Source organism: Chiloscyllium plagiosum, unplaced genomic scaffold, assembly GCF_037043375.1.
Source record: "Chiloscyllium plagiosum isolate Xiang-an unplaced genomic scaffold, Cpla_swu_hap1 HiC_scaffold_10, whole genome shotgun sequence".
NCBI lineage: Eukaryota > Metazoa > Chordata > Chondrichthyes > Orectolobiformes > Hemiscylliidae > Chiloscyllium > Chiloscyllium plagiosum.
The window spans coordinates 87482547-87497159 of NW_028270148.1; the positions used below are offsets into that span (position 1 = coordinate 87482547).

At 43.6% G+C, this 14613-nt stretch overlaps 1 protein-coding gene across 2 annotated transcripts in view; it reads right to left on the reverse strand.

Moving 5' to 3' along the window:
* Positions 1-14613, reverse strand: part of prkn (parkin RBR E3 ubiquitin protein ligase) — a 1164944-nt gene that overhangs the window by 463756 nt on the left and 686575 nt on the right. For both annotated transcript variants that reach the window (XM_087991523.1, XM_043696306.2), the window contains exon 6: positions 13200-13315. In XM_087991523.1, the coding sequence (XP_087847649.1) occupies positions 13200-13315 (116 nt within the window). The remainder of the gene's footprint in view (positions 1-13199; positions 13316-14613) is intronic.

Genomic DNA, 14613 nt, shown 5'->3' on the forward strand with positions numbered 1-14613 from the left:
CTGCACAGAAGGTCAAAGCAGTTTAAGCAGACTGGAAAACAGGAAAGAACCAGATGTCTCATTCAGCCACCTCCAAACAGACCCCACCATTGAGAATATATTTCCCTCCCTTCCCCTATCAGCGTTCCGGAAAGACCACTCCCTCCGCGACTCCCTCGTCAGGTCCACACCCCCCACCAACCCAACCTCCATTCCCGGCACCTTCCCCTGCAACCGCAAGAAATGCAAAACTTGCGCCCACACCTCCCCACTCACTTCCCTCCAAGGCCCCAAGGGATCTTTCCATATCCGTCACAAATTCACCTGCACCTCCACACACATCATTTACTGCATCCACTGCACCCGATGTGGCCTCCTCTACATTGGGGTGACAGGCCACCTACTTGCGGAACGTTTCAGAGAACACTTCTGGGACACCCTCACCAACCAACCCAACTGCCCTGTGGCTGAACACTTTAACTCCCCCCCCCCCCATTCCGCCAAGGACATGCAGGTCCTTGGCCTCCTCCATCGCCAGACCATGGCAACACGACGCCTGGAGGAAGGGCGCCTCATCTTCCGCCTAGGAACCCTCCAACCACAAGGGATGAACTCAGATTTCTCCAGCTTCCTCATTTCCCCTCCCCCCACCTTACCTCAGTCCCAACCCTCGGACTCAGCACCACCTTCTTGACCTGCAATCTTCTTTCCGACCTCTCCGCGTCCACCCCCTCTCCGGCCTATCACCCTCACCTTAACCTCATTCCACCTATCGCATTCCCAATGCCCTCCCCCAAGTTCCTCCTCCCTACCTTTTATTTTAGCCTGCTTGGCACACCCTCTTCATTCCTGAAGAAGGGCTTATGCCTGAAACGTCGATTCTCCTGCTCCTTGGATGCTATCTGACCTGCTGCGCTTTTCCAGCAACACATTTTTCAGCTCTGATCTCCAGCATCTGCAGTCCTCACTTTCTCCCTCTTTTCATAGGTATCCCATTTGAGTTTCTCCCTGTAACGTGCTAAGTGGACCTTTACTGTTCTTGATGCATTTTGAAGGTTTGTTTCTCCTATTACTGGCTATAAGAGGCTTTTTGAGACAGTGTTTGATGGATTCTCTGAATGAGTTTTCTGTTCAGAGATGTTTCTTTCGCAGTAGCAGCTGTTCACTTCTAATTTCCAGGTTCACTCTGAGCGGCCACAGCCAAGCGCTCGTTATGATGGGAGGGCATTGGTGAGTGAGTGTGAGGGATCTATCCACTGGGCTTAACCGTGCTTTGCTTTTGTTGTTCTTGTTTTTTTGTTGCTTCTGCTCCTGGAGCAGGGAGGGACATTTAAACTCAGTTTGTATAGAGGCTTCTGCAGTTGCGGCCTGAGCAGGCAGACAGAGATGGAGAGAGATACCGACAGAGAGCAAAAAGAGTGGGAAGAACAGAGACAGAGAGAGAAATATAGAGATAGACAGACACATACACACACACCTTGGTCACATTCTTACACAGGCCCTGAGAGAGGGAGAACAGGACCCCCTGACCTCTCACTCCAAGAGAAATGCATTGTCACTGTCCCTGCTCTCATACAGATAGGCACACAATCAACACATAGACTCACTCCTGTCGAGAGAGGAGCCCCTGATCTCTCTCATACCAGCCTGGAAATGGACAGACAGAGAGAAGTAGGGTCTGCACTGCTCCTGGTCTCTTTCAGACACACAGGCTCACTGAAGTCCAGGGAAAGAAGGGACCCCTGCCTGGTCAAACTCACTGGCCCAGAGAGAGAAGTGGAATTCACACAGTATCTGCACTTATTCAAACTCATGCATTCTGTCTCTCCTAGACATGCTTGCTTTCAGACGCTCTGTTTCAGACAGACATAAACATAAATACTTAGAATTGGGCCTGAACAGCCTCTAGTCTCATACATAAACTCTCACACAAACTCTTACTCAGGCCCTGAGAGAGAGAGAAGCCCTTGGTGTCTCTCACACATATGCAGGCCTTGAGAGAGAGAGAGAGAGAGAGAGAGAGAGAGAGAGAAGGTTCTGCATTGTACCTGGTCTCTCACTCACAATTAGTCTCTCATAGACTCACTCAGTGGCCTAGAGAGGGACTGAGAGAAAAGCAGGATTCAAGGTTTGTGTAAAGATTTGTAGCTTGGGTGCGAGTTGTTGTGGATGTGGGTATGTTCGTCGTCCTGAGACCAATTTCTCTGATTGTTTCACTGGCTTGTGGGTTGTTGGTAGGTGGTCTGTATCTGACACATGGTAGTAGTATTTGATTCCTTCAGCATCCATGTATGAATCTGAGTTGCTCATAGGTCGTGCTTAGGCAGTTGGCACAGGATTCCCATTTCTTTGCTTGATTTAGCATCTCTCACCTGTAGGTGTTCAAGGTTTGTGTAAAGATTTGGAGCTCGGATGCTGGTTATCATGGTTATGGGTAAGTTCTCATATCCACACTATGCCTGCATTAAGTCTGACTACCTAGACTCTCCTGATGTCTCTCTCACACACACAGGCCCAGAGAGAGACAGAAGTGAGTCTGTACTATCTCTGATTTCTTACACTCACACAGGTTTGTTGAGGTCCAGAGGGAGAGAAGAAACACGCAAAAGCGGAAATTGTTGGAGAAACTCAGCAGATCTAGCAGCATCTGTAGAATTAAAACAAGAGTTAGTTTTGAGAGCAGTGGGCAACATAGTATGAGCATGGATTTATTACCAGTAGCTAGTTGCCCTTGGTGGTGAGCTTTCTTTTTGAATCATTGATATTTGTTGTAGGTTTATTCATGGAGATGTTAGGGAGGGAGTACCAGAAATTTGACCAGGTGACAGGTGATTATATTTTCAACACAGGATCGTAGTGGATTGGAGGGGAATTTGCAGATGATGATATCCCTTTGTTTCTGCTGCCCTTGTTCTCCTCGATGGTACTTGTTGTGGTTTTGGAAAATGCAGTCTAAGGATCTTTGTTGAATTCCTGCAGTGCATCTAGTAGATAGTACACTGCTGCTACTGAGTGTCAAGGGGGAGAGACGACCATTTTGTGGATATGGTGTTTAGTCCTGGACAACGTCCAGCTTCCTAAGTGTTGCTGGAGCTGAACCCACCCAGGCAAATGGGAAGTATTCCATCACATCATGACTTGTGTCTTGTAGATGGTGGATAGGCTATGGGAAGTTCGGAGGTAAGTTAACCACTGAAGGATTCATAGCCTCTGAAATGATCTTTTAGCCATTCTATTTATGTATGTCCAGTTCAGTTTCTGGTCAATCATAATCCCCAGGAGGTTTATAGTGGGGAATTCAATAATGGAAATGCCATTGAATGTCATAGGGTGATGGTTAGATTCTCTGTTAATCAAGATGATTATTTCCTGGCACTGGTGTGGCACAAGTGTTATTTGACACCTCTCAATCCGCACTTCGATATTAACCACCGGTAGGTCTGCTGCATTTGAACACGGAGTACTTCAGTACAGGAAGAGTCGTAAGGGGGCTGAACATTGATGATTGCATAATGAATATTCCAGCTTCTGAGCTCATGACGGAGGGAAGATCATCAGTGAAGTAGCTGAAGATGGTTGGGCTTAGGACACCACCCTGAGGAATTCCTGCAGAAATTCCTGGAGCTGAGGTGACTGAACTCCAACAACCACAATCATCCTCTGCTGTGCCAGGATTGACTTTAATCAGCAGAATGTCTCTCCCATCTCCCCCACACCTCCACCTCACCCCGCCATTGACTTTGGTTAAGGCTCCTTGATGCCAACATTTGGTCAAATATGACCTTGATGTCAAGGGCAGTCACTGTCACCTCACTTCTGGAATTCAGCTCTTTAATCCATGTTTGTACTAAGTCTGTAATGAGGTCAAGAACTGACTGAGTCCAGCAGAATCCAAACTGGGCAGGTTATTGCTAAGCAAGTGCTTCTTGACAGCACTGTTAGTGACACCCATCACTTTATTGATGAGAGTAAACTGATGGGATAATAATTTGTCAGCTGGATTTGTCCTGCATGTTATAAACAGGGCAATTTTCTACACTGTTGCAATGTTGTATGGTGGCTCAGAGGTTAGCAGTGCTGCCTTACAGTATCAGGCACTTTGGTTTGGTTCCATCTTTGGGTAACTGTCTATGTGGAATTTGAATTTTCTCTCTGTGTCTGTGTGGGTTTCCACTGCCATGTTCTGGTTTCCTCTCATAAATCTTCTTATTTACTACTACCACATACAGATGTTACTACCAGTTGCTACTTATTGCAACTACCACTTTGGGAGTAGCCCAAATATTCTAGTCAACTTCTGTGAAGAAAACAATATTATTGCTAAATGTTGTCAGGGTCCATAGCTTTAGCAGTATCTAATACAATTTCTTAATATCACGTGGAACTAACCCAGCACTTCTGGCTGACGATTGTTGCGAACACTTTAGTTTTAACTTTTGCACTGATGTGCCTGGCTCTCCTATTGTTGAGGATGGGGATGTTTGTGGATCTTCCGCCTCTAGTGTGTTGATTATTGCAGGAAGACACTTGTCAGCTCTATTTTTCAAAGTAATGGGACGTCCTGACAATTTAGTGAGCAAATCTTTGACATTTGCAAATTATTGGTAGGATTATATTCTAGAGTAGATTTATTTGTCATTTCTACCTAATACAATGGATACAGTAAAAAACGAGACAGCGTTCCTCCAGGACCAAGGTGCTACATGGACAGCACAAACTACACAATCGTACAAAGGGTGGCATAAAATGCATAAAAATACAAAAACATGCAAATTAGTGTAATAAAAGAAGGATAATTAATAGACATTTTTCTAGCAGCATTTTGAAGTCGTGCAAAGAATTTCAGATGGAAAAGAGTCTGATCATACAGTGTTAAGGAGCCTGATGGCTTGGGGGAAGAAACTGTTGCACAGTCTGGCCGTGAGAGACGGAATGCTATCTTCTGCCAGAGAGCAGGTGGGAGAAGAGTTTGAGTGAGGGGTGTGTGGAATCTTAAACAATGTTCTTAGCCTTTCGGATGCAGCAAGTGATGTAAACGTCTGTAATGGAGGGGAGAGAGACCCCGATGATCTTCTCAGCTGTCCTCACTATGCATTGTAGGGTCTTACGATCCAAAACGGTGCAATTCCTGAACTAGGCAGTGATGCAGCAGCTCAGAGTACTCTCAATGAACCCTCTGTAGAATGTGGTGAAGATGGGGGTTGGGAGGTGGGCTTTTCTCAGCCTGCGCAGAAAGTAGAGACGCTGCTAGGCTTTCTTGGCTGTGGAGCTGGCGTTGAGGGTCCAAGTGAGGTTCTCCACCAGGTGGACGCCAAGAAATTTGGTGCTGTTCACCATTTCCAAAGGGGAGCCATCAATATCCAGCAGAGAGTGGTCGCTCCATGCCCTCCATGCTCTCCGGAAATCAACATCCATCTTTTTCATTTTGTCCACGTTCAGAGACAAGTTGTTGGCTGTGCACCAGTCCGTTAGCCGCTGCACCTCCTCTATGTATGCAGACTTGTCATTCCTGCTGATGAGACCCAATACAGTGAACTTGATGATGTAATTTGACCTGGGCATCACTGCACAGTTGTGTATCAGTGGGGTGAACAGCAGTGGACTGAGCACATAGCCCTGGTGGATCCCATGCTCAGTGTGATAGTGTTGGAGATGCTGTTCCCAATCTCCAATCTGGACTGCCTGAAGATTCCTAGTCAGGAGGTCCATGATCCAGTTACAAAGGGAGATATTTAAGCCCAGCAGATTCAGCTTTCCAATCAGGTGTTGAGGAATGATGGTGTTAAATGCCGAACTGAAGTCTATGACGTAGATGTCTTTGTTCTCTAGGTGGGTGAGGGTCAGATGGAGGGTGTCCAGTGAGGAGGGCAGCTGGGTCTTAATATGCCCCATCATGAGCCTCTTGAAGCACTTCATGATGATGGGAGTTAACGTAACGGGGCGGTAGTCGTTGAGACAGGATGCTGAAGACTTCTTTGGTACCGGAACGATGGTAGCGGCCTTAAAGCATGTTGGAACTATGGCAAATTCAGTGAGATGTTGAAGATGTCCATGAGAACATCCATCAGTACATCAGAGCATGCTTTGAGCACTCTGCCAGGGATGTTAACTGGTCCAGCGACCTTATATAGATTGGCTCTGCACAGGGTTTTCCTCACTTCGGCACTGGTAAAACACAGCACCCGGTCATTATGGGGTGGGGGTGGATTTCCTTGCTGCCACTTCATTTTGTGCCTCAAATCGTGCATAGAAGTTTCTCAACTCATCCAGGAGCGAGGCATCACTTACAAGCAAAACTGTTCTGTGGTTGGTGATGGCCTGGATTCCCTTCCACATGCTCAGTGTATCGCCGCTGTCCTGAAAGTGGCTGTGTATTCTCTGTGCATGTACACGCTTTGCCTCTTTGATGGCCCGGGTCAGGTTGGCCCTCACTGTTGTTAGGGCCACCTTGTCATCTGCTCTGAAGGCGGAATCACAGATCCTCAGCAGTGCACACACCTTTTTGGTCATCCATGGCTTCTGGTTGGGGCAAGAAGTGATGGTCTTGGATGCAGCGATGTCATCAATACACTTTCTAATGTAACAAATCACCAACACTGTGTACTCCTCTAAGCTGATGGAATCGCCAACGGTTTCCGCATCCCTGAACGTGCGTCAGTCACTGCACTCAAACTGTCTTGAAGAGAAGAAATGGCTTGTCGCAGCCAGGGTTTCCCCTGCTTCATAACCTGTTTGACACATCAGATGAGCGGTCTGTATGTTTGGATTAGCATAACAGAGATCTGGTCTGGTGAACCGAGGTGGGGGTGGGGCTGGGGCTCTGCCCTGTTTGCATTGGATGTTGTATAAACCAGATCTAGTGTTTTCTCCCCTCTCGTTGCAAAGTCCATGTGCTGATGGAATTTAGGGAGCACAGTCTTGAGATTCGCATGGTTGAAATCTCCAGCAACAATAAACAGACCATCAGGATGTGCGTTCTGCAGTCCACTAATAGCCCCATACAGTTCACAGAGTGCCTCCTTAGCATTAGCACTGGGAAGAATCTACACCCTGACTATAAGGTCAGTGGTGAATTCCCATGGCAAATAAAATGGACTGCATCTAAAAGTCACAAACTCCACCAGTGATGAGCAGTAACTGGAGACTAGCATGAAGTCTTTGCACCATTTTGTGTTGATGTAGACACCCAGACCCCCCCCCCCCCCCCCCCCACCCTGAGTCTTACTGCACAGAGCTGCATTTCTGTCAGCGTGAAACTAGGCAAGCCCATCTTTCTGGATGGTGGTTCTGGAACTCTACCGCTAAGCCATGTTTCCATGAAAACAATGACGCAGCAGTATCTGAACTCACACTGAGATGCCTGACACAGTCATATGCAGAACGGTTTATTGTCCAAGGAGCAGACATCTGGAGAGCAGAATGGAAGGTGGAGCTGGCCGGCTAGGGTTTGTTTTTAGCCTGGTACGAACACCTGCACACTTACCCTGCTTCTGCCTCTTTGCACACTGCTTCTGATGTCTCAACACCTGGTCACCGACATCAGGTGAGGCCGTGGACTGGACGCCTGGTCTCCGCAGCAAGCTGAGAACTCCTCCATGCTTACCACACTTCCGCCTCCTCGCACACCACTTCCGATGTTTCAACACCTGGCCACCGATATCAGGTGAGGTCGAAGACTGGAGGCCTGGTCTCCGCAGCAAGCCCAGATCGCATAACTGCCTCAGCAGCTCTCCATTCAGGTACATTTCCTCTGCTGTAGCAGTGTTCACTGTAACACTGTCTGCAAACACCGAGTTTTCTGTTCCTCCTAGAACTAAGTAGTTCTCGGTCCGGAGAGGCCGCTGTGACCAGTTGTCGTGCCGCCATCTTGGTTGTCCAATACCTAATTTACAGTTACTCTATAATTTCTGCATAATCCTACACTGCCATTTGCTTTTGGTACTAGCTCAGTTACTCTAGTCAACTCCTGTGATGACATTCTCTGTCTCCAGACTTCTGAGCTCTTGCTCCTCCTCAGATTACAGAGAATTGAACACAGTGTGCAGTAAACTGCATCTTTTTAACCCATATTTCGGCCTTATATCCTTAAATAAAATGTCCAATTTTATTAAATACTAGTAAACAAAAGTAAATCAGTAAACAAAATTTGGTAATCAGGTTGCTTTATTTGTGAGTTTCCTTTTAGAGGAAAATATCTCATTCTAATTAACTTCTGTGATTTTGACCAGTTGCTGCCAGTCTGGTTTCTAACCCTTCACTATGATAATGAGTAATTTTGCCCATTGCTCCGTGTATGTGACTGGAACCATCACTCTTTCCATTATGGAAATTTTCTTTCCTTTATAATTTCTTAATTCCATGTGTGATTTGTCTAACTGATTTTTACTTAATTTTTGATGGTAGTTACTTAAGAATCACATTAACTGCAACCCTCATGCCAACCACGATGTCCGTCAATTGTTACTTGTACTATAATGCTCTGTGAATTTTTATTGGAATATTCTTTTTGTACAGATCTCAAATGACTCCTCATCAATTTGCTGTTCTTTCACATTCATTTGTAGTGATTGCTGTTTCCTTCCATGTATCTTTGTCTGATGTGCCTTGGTAAATTAAAACTTCTTGCAGCTGTAGCACTCTGCATTCACTAAGCATTGCTATCAGGATTTTGTAACTACTTTACTTGGGGTTTTCAGCTTACTCATCTGCAGTTTATTTACATCAGCAAACAATTATTATTAACTTTAACTCCTCGCAGGTGTTGTAAACATGGACAATAATGCTTGGCAAGCTATGACAAAGGTTAACTTTGGTAATCTGTCCCATAAAGGCAAGCCCGCTATCTGGATGGTGGTGTCTGGAACTCTGTCGCTAAGCCATGTTTCCCTGAACTCACACTGAGATGCTTGTCACAGTCATATGCAGAACAGTTTATTGTTCAGGGAGCAGATATTTGGAGAGCAGAATGGAAGGTTGAACCGGCTGGCTAGGGTTTGTTTTTAGCCTGGTATGAACTCCTGCACACTTACCCTGCTTCTGCCTCTTCACACACTGCTTCTGATGACTCAACACCCAGCTACCGGCATCATACGAGGCCGAGGACTGGGCATAATGGGACAGATGGCATGGTGGCTCAGTGGTTAGCACTGCTACCTGACAGCGCTAGGTACGTGGGTTCAATTCCTACCTCCGGCGATTGTATGTGTGGAGTTTGCATGTTCTCCCTGTGTCTGTGTGGGTTTCCTCCCACAATCCAAAGATGTGCTGGTCAGGTGAATTGGCCATGCTAAATTGCCCATGGTGTTAGGGGCATTAGTCAGGTGTAAATGTCGGGTAGGGGAATGGGTCAGTGTGGATGTGTTGGGACAAATAGCCTGTTTCCACACTGTAGGGAATCTAATCTAAAAAATAATGCTTTCTCCTAACGTTGTGATGGACGGACAGCTTTTTCAGAATCATAATAACCACTCTAATACCCATACTTTGTAACTGATCCCTTGTTCTAAACTGATACCTTTTCATAATCTCCAATTATTTAAAACAGTGGTGTTACACAAAATGTTTCACAGTGCCTTCACCTTTAGTTTTGTGTAAGTTAAAGAAACTTCTTCAGTTGATTTATCTACTTCTGTACATGGTTCAGTCAGAAATGTCATCCTTTTCTTTTCCCCTACTCCCTAATGAACAGACAGATTATCAGGAACATCCAGGATATTATTAACAGAGAAAAATACTTTAAGCTGCTCCACATACACAGACTGTCAATCACATCTACACTCTCTCAATAATATCTGTTGGAGGAGCCATCTTTGAAGGTTAGGAAGCCAAGTGTACAAACAATGTTTCTATGAAGAATGGATTTTTAAAGTTATTTCTCAACAAAAGAAAACCTCTCAATTCCACGACTGACTTACTAAAAGGTGGAAGCTTATCCCATCTAAATTTGTTTGGCCAAGGACATATACAACCCCATTCATGTCACCAAATACAATATCCTTTCAAAGTAGACTGAACAGTGTGCAGTACATGAAAATCAACATCAAACTAAACTGGTTTATTCTGATATGTACATGTTTGCAAATTGTCACAAAGTGTGATTACACTGACTCTGGAATTCAATTGTTTTGTTCGTATTTGGACAAATCTGTAATGAGATTTGAAGCATAGTGACTCTGTCAGAACTCAAATTTGCATGAAATGTGCTTCTCACTTTATCCTAACTATTCTACATGCAACTGACATCTCATCGTACAATGTGTATCTGTGCTCCTATGATGATGTTTCCTCACAGTTGTTCACAACCTGAGGCTTGCACAGTCTCATCTGCCATCTCCTGCTCTTCTTCTGGCATTGGCCCAACAGAAAGAGCAAGTTGGAGAATGTACAATTGGTCAGATTGGAGGGCTAATAGCTCATTAGACTGTTACAACAGTGTCAGCTACATTTGCATACTAAGGTATCTATACGTTTTCACCTTTACATTATTTAGATTATCTTATACTTCTGTAGGACAAATGTTTCCTTTATCCAAGATTTGATTTTAACTGATCATATGATTATGATACTTAAAATGATATCAAAAGGTTATGTTTTGAATATAGAAGATTTCTGATTTAAAATTTGCTATAAACTAAATCATCACATACTTAATGCGCAGGTTGGATAATCCAGTTGGCTTGATGGATATAAAATAGTGCAAAATCACTAATATTTCAATTCTTGCAATGGCGTGTGATATTTAATGGCAGTTGCCTCCTTTCCTTATGCCATGCTTAATGTGGAGCCATGCCCCAAAGACCATATAACTACTTGAACTCTCTAACAGCCAGAGATTTGAGGCATATGGCTAATTATTTTTCCTTATATTTTGAATACCTTTGAATTAAATTTCTGTCTATTTCAGAATTTTGTGAAGAGTTCAATTAAAGCCTTTCAAAAAGCTTATAACCTTGTTTATTAGGCAGAAATCATTTTTGGAGGAGGTATGGAGCAATAGGTAAAATTAAATGAATAATCGTGGAGATAGGCAACCTACTCAAAAATCAAAAACAATACTTAGCTCTCTTTGTATCATTAGTGCAGCAGCTTATTTTGTTGCAAACTATAATACAGAAGTTATTTGTTTCTGTTAATCAGCATGTTGAGACAGATTGGTTTTGGTATAAATCCAGCTTAAATTACTGCAATACTTCAGAGTGGACAGATTCCTCTGGAATTAAAACACTACTTTAGCTTCTCTCAAATACTGCAAGGTGAAGAGATTGATGTAATGTCATGTTCTGACTCATCATTTCTCATTCCAATGTCTAGAACCACATCTGTATCATCAGGAGTACAATTCAATCAGTACATAATAGTCATTGCAATGGAATACTTTCTGTTCTCTTCCCTGGCAAGGATAAAAACTTCAGTCTAAAATGATTTTCACCACATGAAAAATGTGTGAAATTTGTTCTGAAATGAAATTGCTTTTTGTAGTCACCATGCAGTACATCACTCCAGTTTTCCTTCTGTAGTGTGATAATTTTCATCACCAGTCAGGAATTCCATTATCAGCAAAATTGAATATAATTGTAGAAAAAAAGTGTAATTGTCGAATTGAATATCAAGGCATCTTATAAATATCAAAGCATTTATTCTGTCAATTAGTGAAAGAGGGGTACTGTCCTACAATCATAATCATTATGGAAAAGAAGGGGGTCATTCCTGTGTATAGTCAGAAGTCACACGACACCAGGTTATTGTCGAACAGGTTTATTTGAAATCACAAGCTTTCGGAGGCCACCTGACGAGGGAGCTACGCTCTGAAAGCTTGTGATTTCAAAGAAACCTGTTGGACAATCACCTGGTGTCGTGTGACTTCTGACTTTGTCCACCCCAGTCCAACACCGGTATCTCCACATCAGTCCTGTGCTTGCCCAATTTTAACTGCTCCACCATCAGTTGTTGCACTTCAGTTGCTTAGACCCTAAGCTCTGGGATACTATCTTTCTGCATTTCTACCTCACTTTCCTCCTTCAAAATACTCCTTAAGATTTACTTCCTTGAGGAAGCTTTTTGGTCATCATTTTATCAGGGGTCATGACCCTGACCTCAGGATAGAAAGTAAGTCATAATCACTTGCTCGCATTGTGACCTGCTCAGTTATTTTTTACCAAAGATGGTCTCCTAAGTGGCCTTCTGTTGGCATCCTTCCAACGAGGGATGCTGCTGATGCTCCTGGGGTTGCCAGCCAAATCACAGGACCAGCAGCTCTGATGCCTCAGCAACATTACAGGGTTAGCTCATCATTGTTGAGAAATGCAGGAGGCCTCAGGAGCTTTGCCAATATTTTTTAAACTTAAAAGCCCTTGTGCCAACTGATGGAGGGCAAACTATTCTGTGGAGGTAATCGGGGCTATGGATGCTCTTTTCATTGTTTACAGCCTGCTCTTTGGCCTGTGAGACCTTCCCTCTTGGGTTGATGCCAACAAGCTGCATCTTACTGCAACAGCCCCAATACATTGCTGGTGGTTACCTGACCTTCAGCATGAAGTGGCTCCAAGTTTGACCTTTACAATTTAAATGAGCTGCCCAGTTCCTTGTGATAGGCAACCTCTCTGCATCTTGTCCCACCCGGGGGTACAATTTCGATGGCCACAAAGTGTCAGGTGTTCAATCCAAATTTGCTCTCAGCAGCTTTACTGAAACCGCAGCTCCCAGGAATGGTAAAATTCTGGCTAGCATCTCCTTATGTGGCTCAGTATCATACTTTGCTTATTAATGATCTCATGAAGCACCTTGGAACATTGCATTCCATTTTACATTTATCATAATAGAAATTGATCTAGGTTAAGTAATTGTAGCTATTTTGGGAACCACTGTTTAGTCTTATTATTTAAAATATTATTTTAAGCAGTTGAAAGAAAATTACTGCAATGCATCAAGGTCAACAATAGGAACTTGAGGAATGGAGGAACATGCAGAATTGACTCAGGTAGAAGCACCTAAAAAGATTTTGAAAGGCGATTGCTATTCTTTTGTTGTTGCTACAAATCCACGCGCAACATATTTTCTTCAAGGCAAACAAAAATATTATAAGATCAACAGAGGGAATCTTTCTTTGAAAGTAAAGAAAATAAAGAATAGTTTTTCCCTAGATATAGTTCAGTCATTTACTTTACTCACATCATGAAAATCCTTCATCATCAAGAATACAGTTAAATAAGTGTTATACTTACACAGTTTCAGTACAGGTTATACATGGGATGTTTTGTCTGTTTGGAGTAATTAAGTTCAAAATCACAGATGTGTCACTCTCAGAGGTTGAATGTTTTCCACATTTGAAGTAAAACTCCTGTAAAATGTAAACATGAGTTAGTGGCATATTGTAACTGATAGAACACATTTTACTTTGATCACTTAAGGCTAAATATTTGGACTCTATCGATCATTTAAAATTTTCCTTCTGTTCTATGTGAGGAACATTTTCTGACACAGCGTGTAGTCAGAAGCTCTGGGTTCAAGTCCTACTCAGGCTTTAATGGCCGACAAAGGCTCATAACACAGCTAACCAAGTTAGGTGTTAAGTTATAAATCCTGATGGCAGGTAGTAAGAGTGGGAGAAATAAGACTGGATGTTGATACAGTTGGTATAGTTGGATAGGTGCTGGTGGTATTCAGGTTGATCACAACAGAACAGGATTTCATCCCTGTTCCAATGGAGGTGGATTCATGACCTTCCACCTTGCCTCCCAATAGGTGGTGAGGATGATGATGAGATTCTGATGGAACTATCAATGTAGTCAGCTTGATGATTGGTTCCCACAAGAGGTACATACACCAATACTCACATAGATGGAAGTTAGCACTTCCCACACTCTCATAGCTCATTTCTATTCAGTTTTCAACAACAAGCACAGTGTTTAAGCAATTGTGAATCACTTTCTGACGTTCTGTCAGAGAGCAGCTCCAATTGCATTTCCTGATACACCTGTTGTGACATACGCCTCCACACGACCACAGATGGAAATGCTATCTTCCCCTTTAATGTAATAAATACGGCTTGCTGTGCCATTGTCCACTCACATTGTGCATCTTTGCGCATTATTATTCGAAGAGGTTCTCACAAACTCTTCCCACAATGAGCTTCCAATTATCTAACACTTCAACACACCATAGAGTTCCCATGCCAACATTTCTGTCCCAAGCGTGTTGCAATGCTCCAGCAAGGCTCAACCTGTTCAGAAATGTTATTACACTCCTCTGGAGCAGGTGGGACTTGAACATGGGTCTCTTAACTCAGAGGTATGGACATTATTACTGCACCACTAGAGCCAAAACAGCATTTTATTTTCCACTAAGGGAACCTGCAGTCTTCAGGACTTAATATTGAATTCAATAATTTTAAAGCCCAAGCACCTATTTACAAATTCTTTACCCATCCCCGCCATGCCCCAGGCCCTGTCAGGACCAGACCTGTTATTTGCTCAGCCAACCCATTTTTGTCGACTTATGGACGCCATTACCAGCTTTTCTTCCTCCCTGGCTCGCTATCAGCCATGCCTTTTTGTCTATCTAACTTCCAAACGCATTCCCACCCCTATCTCTCTGGGCTCTGTCTCCATCAATCCATGATATTAAGGTGCTGGTCTT